Source organism: Episyrphus balteatus, chromosome 1, assembly GCF_945859705.1.
Source record: "Episyrphus balteatus chromosome 1, idEpiBalt1.1, whole genome shotgun sequence".
Taxonomy (NCBI): Eukaryota; Metazoa; Arthropoda; class Insecta; order Diptera; family Syrphidae; genus Episyrphus; species Episyrphus balteatus.
The window spans coordinates 85454973-85474098 of NC_079134.1; the positions used below are offsets into that span (position 1 = coordinate 85454973).

At 30.0% G+C, this 19126-nt stretch overlaps 1 protein-coding gene across 2 annotated transcripts in view; it reads left to right on the forward strand.

Annotated features, from left to right (window-relative positions):
• The first annotated feature begins 8350 nt into the window (after positions 1–8350).
• The window catches only part of LOC129906900 (GTP cyclohydrolase 1), a 127703-nt gene continuing 116927 nt past the window's right edge, over positions 8351–19126 (forward strand). For both annotated transcript variants that reach the window (XR_008770867.1, XM_055982897.1), the window contains exon 1: positions 8351–8928. Coding sequence is in view for 1 of the 2 variants with exons in the window: in XM_055982897.1 (XP_055838872.1) it covers positions 8562–8928 (367 nt within the window). In the remaining variant the exon portion in view is untranslated. The remainder of the gene's footprint in view (positions 8929–19126) is intronic.

The following is a 19126-nucleotide window of genomic DNA, read 5'->3' on the forward strand; positions in this document are numbered from 1 at the left end:
TTATTGTTTTGTAAGAACATTGGCAAGCCAGATGAAAGTTGGGTGAATTTGCGGTTTAGGTCATTAACATCAATATTTGTACTGATAACAGATGCCTTATTGCATAGTCCAATTTGTTTCACTCTGCTCCAAAGGAACTTTGAACTACGATTAGAATCAAATTGATCAGAAAAATATATTGCCTTTGCTCTTTTAATCAAAAATCGCTCTTTTGAATTCTGTGAATAGAAAACTAATCTTAAATCTTCTCCAGCGCCGATACAGCCTATCTCGTGCAGAAATAGCTTCTTCTATTTCATTTGACATCCAAGGAGTCTGTCCATATCTTGAAACGAAGCGCTTCACTGGAATATGTTTGTCAAACAAGAATCTTACAAAATTGTTGAGAATTTCAACTTGCTTGTTCACATCCGGCGTAAAATATATTAGATTCCAGGCAAGCGTGGAGCATTCATTAAGGAGTCTTGTAAGGTTAACTCTTTTAAAGTCCCGATAAGAAAATGATTCAGTTATATGTGTTGTTTTAATATTAGCGGTGGTAAATATCAAATCATGGTAAGAAAAACCAGGACAAGAGAGCTGTGAGTAGTGGTTAAGAATGCGAGAGTTGCTGACTAGAAGAACATCAATGAGACTAGGAACTTTACCGGGCATATAATGCGTAGCATTATTTGAATTTGCAAGGTGCATATTATAATTATTAATGGTTTCCAAAAAACTTTTACTTGTTGTGTGATTTAGCAAATTAATATTCAAATCTCCGCAGATAATAACTTTGGGATTTAATATACTAAATTCATCTAGAATATTACCTAACAAGTGACAATTAGCTATATCGGGTGGAAAGTAGGTTGAAATAACAATGCATTTATCGCTTCCGTTGATAATTTCAATTGCAACGTATTCAAAAGCGTCAGTAATTAGAGAGGTTTTTATAAGACTAGTTTTAAGTGTTTTCCTTGTATATATAGCCACCCCACCTCCTCGTCGATTTTGACGATCATCCCTATACAAATTGAAGCCGTTCAAGGCAAAATAAGCAGTTGAGTAGTTTGAATTTAGCCATGTTTCCGAGATACAAATAATATCCAGCTTACTACGTTCAAAGATCCATCTGAATTCATCCATTTTATTAACAAGGCTTTGAGCGTTAAAATGGCATATGTGTAACCCACTATGAACGTTGCACAAAACATTTAACATCAAGCGCATATTTTCACTCACGTTTGCAGTATCCATTGAAACTCAAACAAAACAAAAAGAAAAATTGTAGGTTTATATCAAGTTATGTATTTAATGTGTGAAATATGAGAAACGTGTGTATGTATCTCCCAAACAAATGCACTCAAAACAAAAAGAGAACAAAAATAATAGAGGCAAAGATAATGTCAAACAATTAAATAATGAAAAAAAAAAAAATTAAAAGAAAAAAAAAATTAATTTAAGATTGAACTATTAAAAATAATGAAATATTTAATTTACATGAAGAAATTGAAAAGATTAAGTTTAATGAAAACAAAATAAATATTAATGGAAACTAATGTATGATATTAATGTATTAATTTGATGGAACATTAAGAAATCGATTCTATGGCAAGTAGGTACCGTTAATAACGGTCCAAAAAATATTTTTCTTATTTCAATTCGCAGCATTACATTTTTTTTTTCAATGCAAGATCGTTAACCGTTTTTGAGAAAATTGTAATATAGGGCCGATCCCATAGAATCCGTTGCGTCGAAGTTTTCAACTGACAGCTCGATAAAATACACACGTTCTTATGTGAAGCGACCAATAAGCGACGGATCGAACGGAGGCCGGCGGCGGCGCATTCGACGGAAGAAGTAACCCACACGGTTAAAAATTCTGAAGTATTTTCTAATACTTTTTGGGTTACAATGTAACCCGGTTACATATAGGTCTACACCAGAAATGTATTAAAATTGAATACAAGACAAATATTAAAATTTTTTAGTTAATAAAAAATGTACTAAAATGTAATATAGTTGTATCAAGAAATAATACAGTTTATATAAGAATTTAATACCAAATGTATTAAATTTCAATTATTACATATTAAAATTTAATCTTTTCATATTAATTTCTAATAAGAATTTTATTAAAAGATAATACAAAAATATTTCAATTCAATACCAAATGTATTTAAAGTTAATAATATGTATTCTTTTTCTAAATTCATTACTGAAAATAAATATTAATCATAAATAATATAATCATAAATAATATTATAATGGTGATATTATTGTCTCTATTTTATTTGTTTCACAAACTGTGGCATGTAAAATCTTATTGCCGATCAAAATTCATCTGCAATGTATGTATTTTGATTCAAAAAAACACAAAGCGGCTTCAAATTAGTACAAATTTACAAATATTAATTTTATATTTTTTTTTAGAAAATTACCTCAAACAAGGATTTTTTTTATTTTTAAAATGGCTGCTGCTGACCACAGTACACATAAAATTGTCAAAACATGACAATTTGGCGACCAATGTCAGCTACCGTAAATCTTATTTCTTTTATTTATCGACGAAAAACGCACAAAACCCAAAAAACACGCACACCACTAATTTGTTAACAATTATTCACCATTTTCCGCGGAGAAACACAGGGAAATTTGTTATTTTTTTAATTATAATTTTTTCAAATGACATTTTATAACTTAAAACAAATTTCCTGTTTACTGCGATTGAAATATAAAAATTAAAGGCCGACCTGACAGATTGGTGCCCATTTTTGACAAACAAATTTTGACAACGTTCGGAATATATTACCTTATTATGTGTGACAGTCTGCTGACGTTTGATTAAAATTTAATATTCTCGTATTACAATTTAATACTTTTTATATTAGTTTTTAATAAATTTTTATTATATTTTAATACAATTATATTAAAATGTAGTATAATTATATTAAAATGTAATACAATATACTCAAATATAATACAAAAATATTAAAAATACAATAAAAGATTAGAATTTAACCCACGGAGATTATTTTCTAATAATTTTTGTATTACAAGTAGTAAACTTAATACTTAAATATTGAAATTCAATTAAAAAAAGATTAAAAATAATTTTAATATTGTGGAAGTATTAAAATGTAATATTTTTTGTATTGAAAATTGCTTTAACACAAGAGCTGTATTAAAAAATACTCCAGAATTTTTAACCGTGCAACTTTCTACTTTTTCATCCGTCGTATTCTTTGACATTGGTTGTCAACAATAGATCAGTTCGATTTTTCGTTTCTGAGTGCAAACCGGGGAATTTCAGAACTAAGAACCATGTTCTTTTTTTTTCTCCGATTTTAAGAATTGTGAACTTTAATTGTTCATTTGTGAAGAAATTGAAATAAAAGTAACATTTAATGATATATGGAATAATATAATATCAATCAGATATCTAAATTCTGTTGTAGAGTTCAATTTTACAATGCCAAAGTCATACGTACAACTGATAATCTGTTATTATTTTATTTTTATTAGTGCACCTTCAGCGATAAAATATCGAACACACCTTAGAATTTGAAGTGAGCTGTCAAAAAATAATCCGTTCTACGACGTATTCTATGGGTTACCCCTTTCTGTCCATCCTTCAACTTCAACGTATTGATTGACGCAGAGGACGCAACGGATTCTATGGGTTGGGGCATTATCTAGAAAGCTTTATATTGGCTATATCCGTTGAAAAGGAGACATTAAAATAAAATTTTAAAAACGGCTTTTGGAAAACACGTACAAATCGTCTGTACCGAGTTTTTAGCAAATCTATCAATCCGTTTGAGCTCTCTTTTTCCAATTCTTCAAACTGAAACTTATTACGGATACAGGGTATAATTATTATTGGCAGTATAAAAAGTACAATTATTGGCAGTGGCAACGATTGATGTCTCAATGCGAGTATTATAAATAAAGACACTAGGTACTTTATATGGAATGATATATTGGCACCCCTTTTTAACCAACCATTTTAGCCAACCATTGTACTTATTTTACTTTCCAAAAGGGCACCAAATTCTTGTGTGCCCAAGGGCCCCAGGATAGTTAAAGACGGCCCTGCTACTTCCTCGTTGTCGTTTGGGATTATGTGCTCATCCAGAATATCCAAGGCACAAAGGTATCTAGGTTCAGGATGTCGTTGTTGGGTTCTCATGCTTCTCATCAACTGATTGGGGTGGCAGGCGATGATTCCGACAAGTTTCTTTGCAGATTGCAGCAGATTTTTATCCAACGTCATTATGTTTGCTTCCTCGTAGAGCCGCTCGTTGCTGTAGTATTTTTGTCGTTGTCGATATAAGTAAAGTCCGGTGCAGATCCTCAGAATTTCCCTCTAAAAATTTGAAGTTCCCTCATGGCTGCCTTGGAGATGGTATACCATACCGGAAAGCTATAGTGCTTTAGATCACTTACTAAGGATTCCATTTTGAACTCTTTCCTATAAAATGTTTCCAAATTAAAAATAGAAGCGGTTTTAGGATTTTCATCAATTCTCTTTGGAAACCGTAGAGTTCTATGATCTTTCAAAAAATCATTTTCAGGATTAATATTAAATTTTTCAGCAAATGAAGATGAACTTTTTATAAATGCATTAATTTGAATGTCATCATCGTTTATTTGTAGAAATGATTCTATTGTGCTTTGAATCAACAATGAAGTATGAAAAACGTTCAAATTTTCCATTTCTAGATTTTTTATTAAATTTTTTACTTTGAACATGACATTTTTGCAAAAATATAAAGAACTTATAAAATCAAAATCCAAGATTCTTTTCAGGGTTCGTATGGTAAATTCCTTTTCAGAAATCTTTACTTAATGTAACGCATTTGTAGGTTCTATTCTATTAAAATGCCAAAAGATAAAGAAAAGGATAAAATTCCAATGTGGAAGGCGTGGGAATTAGTTTAATTTAAATGTGAAGAATTTAGAAGCCAATTCGATCATGATTACAAGACACGTCACGAGCTAACCAGATGTTAAATACACCTATGTAGGGTAAACTACCCAGTGACCGACACCCTTGCCAGTTACCAACACCTGGCACAGTTTTTCCGTTTTCTTAAGGTTTTGTTAGGGTGTAGCGTACGAAAACTATTTTTAACGCGTTCAGGCATGTATATTCCATCAGAAAACACATTACTTCACAGTTGGAAGTGATTGCTTTTGTTGTAATTAAAGGGGCAAGTTTCGAACCTCTGTGAAGTGCATGAAACTTGAGAAATTCTTAAGAAAGACGTAAGTACAAATCATTGTTTAAACAATATATCTGTATATGGTACAAAAATTAAAATTGAATATTTTGTTAGAGAATTGCTTTGTAGATCTATTTCAATTTAAGTTATTACAAAAATAATAACATAATTTAATTTTATGTGGGGTGTTCATAACTAGAATATAATGTTCAACGAAATTCAGTGACCGACACTGGTGTCCATAAATGGCGCAATTAGACACGTGTGATGATATTAGTTATGGACACCGTTCTTTTTCTGCAGAATAGCAGTATAAAAGATCTCGCCGAATAGGCTCAATTATTTTCAAACCACTTTTTGTCTGCTCCTAAGGCCTAGTTTACAGTTCACCGTGTAAAAAAAAAACAAAAGATTCAAAGCATCGCGTAGCGCTTTTAAATAAGTTTATAAAGTGGGTTTCCTTTCGACTATGTAAAATTACTTTAAAAAAGTGTGAAAGGAATCTGAAAACGATTCATTCGATTTATGCAAGGTGTGTGTATTGTTTGACAATCATTTTCATGCACACGTTAAAAACTTAGCCCTTGTTTGCCTATTTTTATTTCCCTTAAGTTCACACATACCTACTAGCTTTTAATTTACAAAGAAAACTTCTGCCTTCAAGTTTGAGGTCAAATCTTCTTTGTGTTCCTAAATCTTTCTTTTTAATTTTAACCCCTTGTAGCCCCATGTGACATTTCTGTAACAAACCGAAAAAGATCGCCCAAAAGCTGTAAAAAACATATTTTTATGCTTTTAAAGCTTCTTACATAATCTTTAAGAATTGCTTTATCGAAATAATGCGCCATATTTCTAATAAATAGCACCAATAGTTTTTAATTGGCAGTTAATGTTGAAAGTTCGGCTTTTTTGGAAAACAAGCAAATTTATGTAAAAACTATGAAATTCAGAAAAAATATTTTTCTTGCATAAACTAACGGGGTTTTATTTTTGGATTTTAGGAGTGCACCTAAAAATAAATATAAGATAGCTTTTTGTTTGAATTTTTGCATTTATATACAAAAATAAATTATTTAAACTTTTTTTTTTACTGCGTAAATTTCGAAATAACTAAGCAAATAGGTAATGAATTTATTGAATTTTTAAAAAATACGTGTTTTATTATAGCTAAAGCCCTTTCGATTTACATTATTAGTTTTAAAATTTACGATGTTGGGTTACAAGGGGTTAAGGCATGTTACGTTTTGTCTGGGTCCTTATTCTGGTTCTGTGAAAAACTGAAATGATAAAATTTTCACCATCGGATTTTTCATTCGACTTTTCATTTTATCATTCCATTTTTAAGCTACCTGTCCCTACATTTTTCTACTGATTAAATAGATACGGCAATAGTCAAAACGTTAACGTATGATCGTAAAATTATAATTTTTGACGTACTCTATGGCAACTTTTAATTTTCTTGTTAAAAAAAAGGATGTATTTCCTCTTTCCATAAAAATTGGTGTCTTGATATATGTAGGTAGGTACATAGTTCAACGGTTGTTCGAGCTCCTTTTTTTTTTGTTCTCATGGCAGGTACGTATTGTTCTTTTCACAGAAAATTTTTCGATGAGAAAATTATTTTCATGTGATAGAATTTTGACTTTAATTTCCATGTTTCCACTGAATCAGAATCGATGAAAACTATTTTCATCAAACTTTTTACAGAACCAGAATAGCCGACCTAAAGTAGAACAGAGAACAGGAATCGAATCACGGCACACGGTTGTTAACGTATGTACGCTATCTGTACCACCTTTTTCTTTTACCGTGATTCGACCCCAGGTATTGAAAATTAAGTTTTGTTATAAGTTGAACTGTAAGCTAGGTTTAAACAGTATTTTCAAGTACTTGAGTGTTCGTCGGCGTCGACATTTCAGGCTTTTATTTAAAAAGGCCAAAACAGAAGCAAAACAAAGGTGAAGATTTGCAAAGTGCATTAAATGTAGTTGAATGCTTAGCTGCATTTACACTCTCAGTTTTATCGCCGGTATACGATGTTCCTTCTTGAACTAACACCGTACAACGAGAGAATGTCAGTAGTAAAACCGTCTTGTTGTTCGGTTCTAATTCAAAAACGGACATCTTACACACCGGCGATAAAACCAAGAGTGTAAATGCAGCTTAGATATGGGTGTCCATTACTAAAAAAATCGGGTGTCCACTACTGAGAAAATGGTGTAGGTAACTAAAAAACCGGTAAGGTATTACATTTTTAATTTTGATAGTTTTAAGGAATTACTAAATTGTTTATGCTTTCATTATACCTACCTACTTAAAAACCATTTCTTATAGTTAAATTAACCATTTAAATAATTAAAATTGAAGCAGTGTAGGGAAAGTTATGAATTTTCAAACACAAATTATCCCTTAAGGGTGTCGGTCACTGGGTACGTTACCCTACGTTCAAAAAAATTATTTGGTGATTAATTTGCCGACTCGGCAACTCGTACCTCGTACGGGACACGAGCTAGCCAGATTTTAAATACATACAATTATGTATGTACGTACAAAAAATGATTTAACGTTACAATTTTTGTCGACTCGGAAAATCGTGGGGGGTGAGACACCCCCCCACACCTCCCTCTCAATACGCCCCTGCCAATAAAACACGGCTTGTGTTGTATTAATGTCTTGTGTTGTATAAATAACCTCAGCTTCCAGTGCTGTAGTATTTCTATTTCTAGTCCGTTTGGTTAGATAAACCATCGTACTAGATTTGATGTATGTACATATGTACATAAAATTAAAATAATATGAATCATGCAAATTGAATCTTATTTAATTTGTAACGTTTTTTTTTCTTATAACAAAAAGCTTATTCCAAGAAACGACCTGAATACCCTAAAAATCCAGCTTCTTACTTATCACTGATTATAAACTTGTTCATTCACTTCACCAAGAGTAAAATCTGTTGAAATACGTTTCAATATACTTAGGTTTTACGTTTAAGTAACACTTGAAAGTTTTTAACACGTTCTCTTTACCACCTACGTTACCACTTTATAATATAAAAGCACTTCGTTCTTTAAAAAAAGCTCCCTTACAACTTGTATAGATACTTGTTGATTAATTCCATTTGAAACAGATATTTTGTGCCAGTAACAAATCTACATTCGTGACGTTAAGACCGTCTCCTTATATGAATAGTAGTGGTAGATAACAAAAAAAAAAAAAAAAAAACTACAATATCAAAACACATAAATAGACTACTGTTTTAATATATTTCAATTTGTTTTCTTTCGAGCGTCAAAGCAGAGTGTTGCTGCCACACAATTCTTCCTATCACTATAAATCTATAAAAAAGAAAAGATGAATCGACAATTATCTGAACTGAGTGCAAGTGAATTAAATGAAGCAATTGATGATACTAACTTTCCACAGGCTCATTTCTTATCTCGCGGTAGAAATAATAGTGTTTGCTCGACAGGTAGCGCATCGGGTTTAAATGGTTTTGACAGCTCTCGCAGGACATCTAATAGCAGTGTTCCTGTTGTCCCCGAGAAAGAGAAGGATGAAAACGTCGCTGAAAAAACCCTTGTTAATGGAAAAGAAGCAAACTCAAACCAACCCAAGTTGATGCTTAAGATGAATGGAACAGGCGGACATATTACCGAAAGTGAAAACGGCCTAATAGCACCTAAGACCCCAACAACCCCAAGGACATCCACCACACCAGGTACTTATAAATTTGTTAAAAAAAAAAATACCAAAACTAATTTTAAATTGTTTAGAATACAGAAATAAGGTTAAATTGTAAAGCATTATATTACACGTACATTAATGTGCTCATGAAATATTAATTAGGAAAATGACTACCTGTTCGATTTTGACTAATTATTTTTTAGAGAACGTATACATTAATGAACCTGTGCAATAACCTGTTGTACTTGTTTGTTTTTTTCTTTGCTTTCATTTTATTTAAGAGTTAATACTTGGGTTCTGAATAAAAATCAATACACATACAGAAACATTGAGATACCAAATAAAAATTGTGTTGAAAATTGAAGTTTTTTTGTAACAGTTTAACTGTATGAAAATTAAATAAAAAGAATTTTAATCCCCTTACCCCAATTATGCATTTGTTATAAAAACCACCACCCAGTCAAATGTATATTTGTTATAAGTCATAGGTATTCAAGTTAATGATTTTAGTGATTTGATTTTTTTGCCCATTTATCAAATATACCTACATTTCTTGAAATCCTTGAAATCAAAGGAATACTTTCATACTTTTCCTGGTAAAGTGGTAAGTATGAGTAGTATGTAGAATCTTTTGTGGGTATTTTTCAATTCATTTTAATTTTTGTTTTTTGCCACTATTCTTTACTTGTAGTCCAGTCATGCAGAGGCAGATTTACAAATTTTCATGGTATAGGCTTTTCAGTTTTTGCCGCCCTTGCCCCTTCATTTTTTTTTTTATTTGTATCTCGCTTAGAAAGTGTACCTCTCATACAAATTTTTCACTTAATAGCAAATTACTCGAAAACGGCTCTAACGATTTTGATTTAACTACAAATCACGGTAACATTGTGGTTTATCTAGGTAACGCAGTGGTATTTAAATTTTTAAAGCTGATTTTTGGTAATAAACTATTAAGCATATTTAATTGAAATTATTTTTTCTGTGATTTAACTTTATAGGAGACTTACGTTGTTCCTATTGTCTCAAATAGGAATATCAGAGAGCTTAATTATATGATTTTACAGATAAAACTGAAATTTGCAGTAAAGTAAAGCAGTTGTTTGGTTTTGATCACTTTGTGTTTAAACTGTCTGTCATAAATATAGAAATATCATTCTAAACATATCGGTGCAAATGTTATTTTATAATAGATTAAAGTATAACCATTCTTTGTCAACTTAAATATATGAAAATATATTGATAAAAATGTCCATATTTTTTTTTTAATTCACTGTCCAAAGGGAAAACTTTTTAGGCACTAAATAGTATTGTGGCCCTTATATAGAGCCAGCTCTTAAAATCTACAAGTAAGCTTACATACACGGCTAAAAATTCTGGGGTATTTTTTAATACTTTTTGGGTTACATATAGGATTTAGGTCTACACCAAACATGTATTGAAACTTATTACATGGCAAATATTAAAATTATGTAGCTAATACTAAATGTATTAAAACTTAATATAGTTGTATTTAAAAAAAAAAAATCAGTTTATATTAGAATTTAATACCAAATTTATTAAATTTCAAGTATTGCATATTAAAATTTAATCTTTTTATAATAATATCTAATAATAATTTTATTAAAAGATAATACAAAAATATTTCAATCCAATACCAAATATATTTAAAGTTAATAAGATGTATTCCTTTTCCAAAATTTATCACTGAAAATAAATATTAATCATAAATAATTGTTTCACAAACTGTGGCATGTAAAATCTTATTGCCGATCAAAATTCATCTGCAATGTATGCATTTTGCTTCGAAAAAAGACAAAGGCCTTCAAATTAGTGCAAATTTACAATTTTTAATTTAATTTTTTTTTGTATGTAACACAAACATCGAATTTTTTCTATTTTAAAATGGCTGCAGCTGTCGTTTGATTAAAATTTAATATTTTTGTATTACAATTCAATACCTTTTATATTAGTTTTTAATAAATTTGTTTTATATTTTAATACAATTATATTAAAATGTAATACAATTATATTAAACTGTAATACAATATATTTAAATGTAATACAAAAATATTAAAATATAATACAGCGGTGTTGAAAATCATACAAGATTATTTAACCCAAAGAGGTTATTTTCTAATAATTTTTGTATTACAAGTTGTAAGCTTAATACTTAAATATTGAAATTTAATACAAAAAAGATTAATAATAATTTAAACATTTTGAAAGTATTAACATTTTTTGTACTGAAAATTGCTTTAGGCCGTGTGCGAAATGCGTTAAAATGTTGGTTAAATTTTCTTCCACCATTAAATTTGACGTTTGGTTAAAAAAAGGGATCAAATTTATTTGTTTGCTTTTTTAACGCAGTGGTATTTAAATTTTTAAAGCTGATTTTTATTAATAAACTATTAAGCATATTTAAATGAAATTATTTTTTTCTGTGATTTAACTTTATAGGAGAATTAGTTTGTTCCTATAGTTTCAAATAGGAATATCAGAGAGCTTAATTATATGATTTTACAAATAAAACTGAAATTTGCAGTAAAGTAAAGCAGTTGTTTGGTTTTGATCACTTTGTGTTTAAACTGTCTGTCATAAATATAGAAATATCATTCTAAACATATCGGTGCAAATGTTATTTTATAATAGATTAAAGTATAACCATTCTTTGTCAACTTAAATATATGAAAATATATTGATAAAAATGTCCATATTTTTTTTTAAATTCACTGTCCAAAGGGAAAACTTTTTAGGCACTAAATAGTATTTTGGCCCTTATATAGAGCCAGCTCTTAAAATCTACAAGTAAGCTAACATACACGGCTAAAAATTCTGGGGTATTTTTAAATACTTTTTGGGTTACATATAGGATTTAGGTCTACACCAAACATGTATTGAAATTTATTACATGGCAAATATTAAAATTTTGTAGTTAATACTAAAGGTATTAAAACTTAATATAGTTGTATTTAAAAAAAAATCAGTTTACATTAGAATTGAATACCAAATTTATTAAATTTCAAGTATTGCATATTAAAATTTAATCTTTTTATAATAATATCTAATAAGAATTTTATTAAAAGATAATACAAAAATATTTCAATTCAATACCAAATATATTTAAAGTTAATAAGATGTATTCCTTTTCCAAAATGTATCACACGGTTAAAAATTCTGGAGTATTTTTTAATACTTTTTGGGTTACATATAGGTCTACACCAGAAATGTATTAAAATTTAATACAAGACAAATATTAAAATTTTGTAGGTAATAAAAAATTTATTAAAATGTAATATAGTTGTATTAAAAAATAATACAGTTTATATTAGAATTTTATTCCAAATGTATTATATTTCAATTATTACATATTAAAATTTAATCTTTTCATATTAATTTCTAATAAGAATTTTATTAAAAGATAATACAAAAATATTTCAATTCAATACCAAATGTATTTAAAGTTAATAATATGTATTCTTTTTCTAAATTCATTACTGAAAATAAATATTAATCATAAATAATATAATAATGGTGATATTATTGTCTCTATTTCACATGTTTCACAAACTGTGGCATGTAAAATCTTATTGCCGATCAAAATTCATCTGCAATGTATGTCTTTTGCTTCGAAAAAACACAAAGCGCCTTCAAATTAGTACAAATTTACAAATATTAATTATATATTTTTTTAGAAAAGGTACCGCAAACAATGGATTTTTTTCATTTTTAAAATGGCTGCTGCTGACCACAGTACACATAAAAAGGTAATATATTCCAAATCTTATTTCTTTTATTAGAATTTAACCCACGGACATTATTTTCCAATAATTTTTGTATTACAAGTAGTGAACTTAATACTTAAATATTGAAATTTAATACAAAAAAGATTAAAAATAATTTTAATATTTTGGAAGTATTAAAATGTAATATTTTTTGTATTGAAAATTGCTTTAATACAAGAGCTGTATTAAAAAATACTCCAGAATTTTTAACCGTGCACTGAAAATAAATATTAATCATAAATAATTGTTTCACAAACTGTGGCATGTAAAATCTTATTGCCGATCAAAATTCATCTGCAATGTATGCATTTTGCTTTGAAAAAAGACAAAGGCCTTCAAATTAGTGCAAATTTACAATTTTTAATTTAATTTTTTTTTATGTAACACAAACATCGATTTTTTTGTATTTTAAAATGGCTGCGGCTGTCGTTTGATTAAAATTTAATATTTTTGTATTACAATTTAATACCTTTTATATTAGTTTTTAATAAATTTGGTTTATATTTTAATACAATTATATTAAAATGTAATACAATTATATTAAACTGTAATACAATATATTTAAATGTAATACAAAAATATTAAAATCTAATACAGCGCTGTTGAAAATCATACAAGATTATTTAACCCAAAGAGGTTATTTTCTAATAACTTTTGTATTACAAGTTGTAAGCTTAATACTTAAATATTGAAATTTAATACAAAAAAGATTAATAATAATTTAAATATTTTGAAAGTATTAACATTTTTTGTACTGAAAATTGCTTTAGGCTGTGTGCGAAATGCGTTAAAATGTTGGTTAAATTTTCTACCACCAATAAATTTGACGTTTGGTTAAAAAAAGGGATCAATTTTTTTTTTTTGCTGTGCGAATTGGGCTAAAATGTGTTAAATGGAACTTTGTTTTTTGCACATCTTTGATTGAAATTCCCTCAAGATAAAACAAAATTACCTCAAAATATGGTTATATTCATTTAATAATTTTTTTTGTACAAAACCCAGCTGAAAATATATAAAGTTAAATATTCTAGTATGAAAATGAAAGAAATTCTCAATTTCACACACTTTTTTTATTTGTATCGATAAACTTTCACTTCATTACGATCAAAAAGAAATTATTAATTCAGTCTTCGAACACTAATTCATAGTTCACCAGCTGCCAACAAAATAGAAATATAATAAATAAAAAACAAACAAACAATTCGTACATTTTCAATTTTTCAAGATAAATAATAATTTTAGGAAGTACCTCGTATTAATATTTTTACATTTCTTAAAATATCATCGCATTACAACAAAAATAATTTCAAATCTATCTTGATCTTTCTATCTTGAGAAACGTCTAGTGTCAAATTTTACCCTGCTCCGCAGCTGGGTAAATTTTAACCCATTTTATTCACCACGCTAGTGTCAAAATTTAACCAAACGTCAAATTTTAACCAACATTTTAACGCAATTCGCACACGGCCTTAATACTAGAGCTGTATTAAAAAATACTCCGGATTTTTTAACCGTGTAAAAGTGCTTTATTTCGTGCATTTTATTTCAATGAGTTTGAGTTCCGCATTAAAATGATGGTTTGCACGAAAATCAGGAGTCACTTCGGTTAAACCACAGCTGTGCACAGGTTTCTTCTTAACATCATGAAAATCTTGGGTAAAATCACAATGTTGCGTCATTAAAATCACTGGTTTCCCAGATAAACGGATCATTCCGAAAACATCCCGAATTACTTTCGAAAAATTACATAATCTCTAAACTTTAAGAATGGGTCGCTGCTGTACGATTGTTTTTTTTTGCTAAAATCATCTTCTAATCGCGTATTGCTTTGGCTAAATCTTCGGTAGCCGGGAAAAAATAAATCATGGAACGTGTCGTTTAAAGCACGGGTTGGCCACTAAAACCAAAGGTAGGGTTAGTTCGGTTAAATTAATGATTCGTTTGCCCCCCTAAAATCACGATATTCCTCTTTAAAAGTCACGGTTTCCACCCGAATTTTTGCTGTATTTTCGCCAGTAAACAAAGGATAGCTGTGGTAAATCATAGTTCACCAGCTGCCAACAAAATAGAAATATAATAAATAAAAAACAAACAAACAATTCGTACATTTTCAATTTTTCAAGATAAATAATAATTTTAGGAAGTACCTCGTATTAATATTTTTACATTTCTTAAAATATCAACGCATTACAACAAAAATAATTTCAAATCTATCTTGATCTTTCTATCTTGAGAAACGTCTAGTGTCAAATTTTACCCTGCTCCGCAGCTGGGTAAATTTTAACCCATTTTATTCATCACGCTAGTGTCAAAATTTAACCAAACGTCAAATTTTAACCAACATTTTAATGCAATTCGCACACGGCCTTAATACTAGAGCTGTATTAAAAAATACTCCGGATTTTTTAACCGTGTAAAAGTGCTTTATTTCGTGCATTTTATTTCAATGAGTTTGAGTTCCGCATTAAAATGATGGTTTGCACGAAAATCAGGAGTCACTTCGGTTAAACCACAGCTGTGCACAGGTTTCTTCTTAACATCATGAAAATCTTGGGTAAAATCACAATGGTCATTAAAATCACTGGTTTCCCAGATAAACGGATCATTCCGAAAACATCCCTAATTACTTTCGAAAAATTACATAATCTCTAAACTTTAAGAATGGGTCGCTGCTGTACGATTGTTTTTTTTTTGCTAAAATCATCTTCTAATCGCGTATTGCTTTGGCTAAATCTTCGGTAGCCGGGAAAAAATAAATCATGGAACGTGTCGTTTAAAGCACGGGTTGGCCACTAAAACCAAAGGTAGGGTTAGTTCGGTTAAATTAATGATTTGGTTGCCCCCCTAAAATCACGATATTCCTCTTTAAAAGTCACGGTTTCCACCCGAATCTTTGCTGTATTTTCGCCAGTAAACAAAGGATAGCTGTGGTAAATCATAGTTCACCAGCTGCCAACAAAATAGAAATATAATAAATAAAAAACAAACAAACAATTCGTACATTTTCAATTTTTCAAGATAAATAATAATTTTAGGAAGTACCTCGTATTAATATTTTTACATTTCTTAAAATATCAACGCATTACAACAAAAATAATTTCAAATCTATCTTGATCTTTCTATCTTGAGAAACGTCTAGTGTCAAATTTTACCCTGCTCCGCAGCTCGGTAAACTTTAACACATTTTATTCACCACGCTAGTGTCAAAATTTAACCAAACGTCAAATTATAACCAACATTTTAACGCAATTCGCACACGGCCTTAATACAAGAGCTGTGTTAAAAAATACTCCGGATTTTTTAACCGTGTAAAAGTGCTTTATTTCGTGCATTTTATTTCAATGAGTTTGAGTTCCGCATTAAAATGATGGTTTGCACGAAAATCAGGAGTCACTTCGGTTAAACCACAGCTGTGCACAGGTTTCTTCTTAACATCATGAAAATCTTGGGTAAAATCACAATGTCGCGTCATTAAAATCACTGGTTTCTCCGATAAACGGATCATTACGAAAACATCCTGAATTACTTTCGAAAAATTACATAATCTCTAAACTTTATGAATGGGTCTTCGGTAGCCGGGAAAAAATAAATCATGGAACGTGTCGTTTAAAGCACGGGTTGGCCACTAGAACCAAAGGTAGGGTTAGTTCGGTTAAATTAATGATTTGGTTGCCCCCTTAAAATCACGATATTCCTCTTTAAAAGTCACGGTTTCCACCCGAATCTTTGCTGTATTTTCGCCAGTAAACAACGGATAGCTGTGGTAAATCGCTGGTTTTTTTTGTACAAGCATGGGTTTCCCAAGTAAAATCACTTCAGCTTTTTCAAGTATGATCAAGTACATATATGATAGCTTTAATAGTCCTTTTTTCTCACGTGAAAACTCCTAAGAAACGTGATTATTAAAAAAACACGAGGGTTATAATATGGTTTGTTGCGTGTAATTGTTCTATTTTTTAGCGTATTTTTTTTAGATTTTCATAAAAAAAAAATTGAAATCACACAAAAAAAAAAAATGACAAAATTATATATAAACTACCCAGTTCGTAGCCTCCAACCAGTAGTTGGACTGGCATGTAATCCATAGTGGGAAAAGGGGAATACATTTACCCCTATTACGCAAGTCGTTTGTACTAAAACGACACAAAAAACAACTCGTTCTGGACGCCAAAATTGAGGCTTAAGTAAAACAATTTTCGTGTCATAGGAAAGAGGTGCGAAGAGCGAAGGGGACTGCCAAATAAATTTCTAATTTAAGACAAATTATAGCTCCCAGAGCAAGTCATTTTAGTATACAAACGACTTACGTATTAGGGGGTATTTTCTCATACAAAGTATGGGCAAAAGGCGCAAATGCCGATTACTAGTTTAGGGGCGGCGAACTTGCTGTTTTAGTTTATGGAATGTGCAATGACTAACGGGAGAAAAAAGTCATTGGAAAATTTTTTTTACAGAATTTTATCTGCAAGACATCAGAAAGTCTTCATGGAAAAATCTTTTTGATTTCTATGAGGTGAACAGATCGGTCCCCAAATTTGCCGCCCCTAAAATCTGCCGCCCTAGGCTCCAGCCTACTCAGCCTTCTGGTAAATCCGCCTCTGCAGTCATATTAGATTTGGTTGTATGGAGCAGTGTTACCGCTTTGCGACTGTATTCGCATTTTGACCCCTTTTTTTAACTCGTGCGACCATGATACGAAATTTTGAAAAACTGGCTATTTTTACCCTTTTTGAAAAATAATGCTACTTTTTTGACCCCATCTCTAAAAGAATGAGTGGAAAAAATTAGTTTTCTTTTCCATAAAAACGTTTCTACCTTTTATTTAAAATACTAAATTTATTTTCCTCCAAATCCAACTAGATCTTCGGATCAAAAACAGTTTGTGTAGAAAATTCCTTATAATACCTAAATGATGGGAAATAGCTCATTCACATATATTTTTTCTTGTTTAGAAGAAAGCTACACAATTTAGCCTCTTTTTAGTATCATTTGCAAAAATCGTTGTTTGAACATATTCCTTTAAGTACACTTTTATATCTCAGTACTTTTTGTGCCAACATAATTTTAACATAGGAGAACTTTGTTTTTTTTAACAGTTATGTTTTTGTTGTGATTTCACTACTTTTAGCAAGATATTGCTGTAAAATTTAAAATCTATATTATTTTGTTATTGTAGTGCCTTTCCTAAAAAGATCTCAAGCTTTCATAATTTCCTAATTCTTTTAAGGCAGTTGTATTCGAATATCTAAGGATGGATTTTTTAAATGATTCTTTTGCATAAGATCCTACCAAGCTATATAAGATGCTATCAGAAGTGCTGTATAATATTTGATGAAAATTCAATGAAAATGGGCGGTTACCAAGCACCTTGGCAAAAATTACCAGTTCTATCATTCAACCAAGTTTTAAGATTCTACGATAGTTAGAAGTGCTCTAAAATATTTGGTTAACATACAGTGGAAATGGGCGGTTGCCACGCCCCCTGGCTACAATTCTCAAATTAAAAATTTGTGTTCTTTGTATAAACTACCAGCTCTATTATTCTACCGAGTTTCAAGTTTCTACGATAACGGGAAGTTCTCCATAATTTTGATGATCTGTTAGTGAGTGAGTGAGTCAGTCAGCTGACCTATTTTTGAAGCCTTATATCTCAGGAACTACTCATCCTAGGTAGCTATACTTTTTTAAGGAGTTTGTTTTTGACTAGTTCAATAAATGGAGCGAGTTTGAAATTTTTGGCATATTTGGTATAGAAGTTAGAGGGGGGTCGAAAATGGATTGAGTTGTTTTCTGTAAATAAGGGTGTAGTGCCAAAGTTGCTAGAGAACTTGGCTGGGCACTACTGTGCCCCTTGATCTTTGAGTTTAAAAGAAAGGGGGTTTTTATAAATGTTGAAAACACGACGAAAGTTTGCACAAAACTCAAAAAGAAAAATGTAATTCACTTGTGTCACAGGGAAAAATAAATTGCATTCTATTCTTTTTATCCATATCAGTTGAGTTCTAACTCCTAAATCACTGTGCACATGAGAGCGAACAACGTGTAAGCGAATGAATGAACAAAAGAAATTTTATATATTTATAAATCTTTTTTTTTTATTAACAAAAACTGAATCAAAGAGTAGAAAGCTTACTTAAGTTCGTACGACCAAAATTTAATTCGTAACGACTTATTTGTATTTTCATATTAAATTTTCTATCGAAAAATTTAATCCTTATACTATGTTTCAACCTACCCTAAATCCGAGATTTAGTTCAGTAGATTTAGAATAAATCTCGAGACTAATTCTAAATCTACTTAGCTAAATCTTGGATTTAAGATAGGTGGAAACATAGTATATTAGTTAAGTTGCTACTCTTTAATCCAGTGCTTAAGAAACATTACTCGCAAAATTTCCTTCGTTTTTTCATTTGCTCATTCGTTGGTCGCTCTGATGTGAAGAGTGCTTAA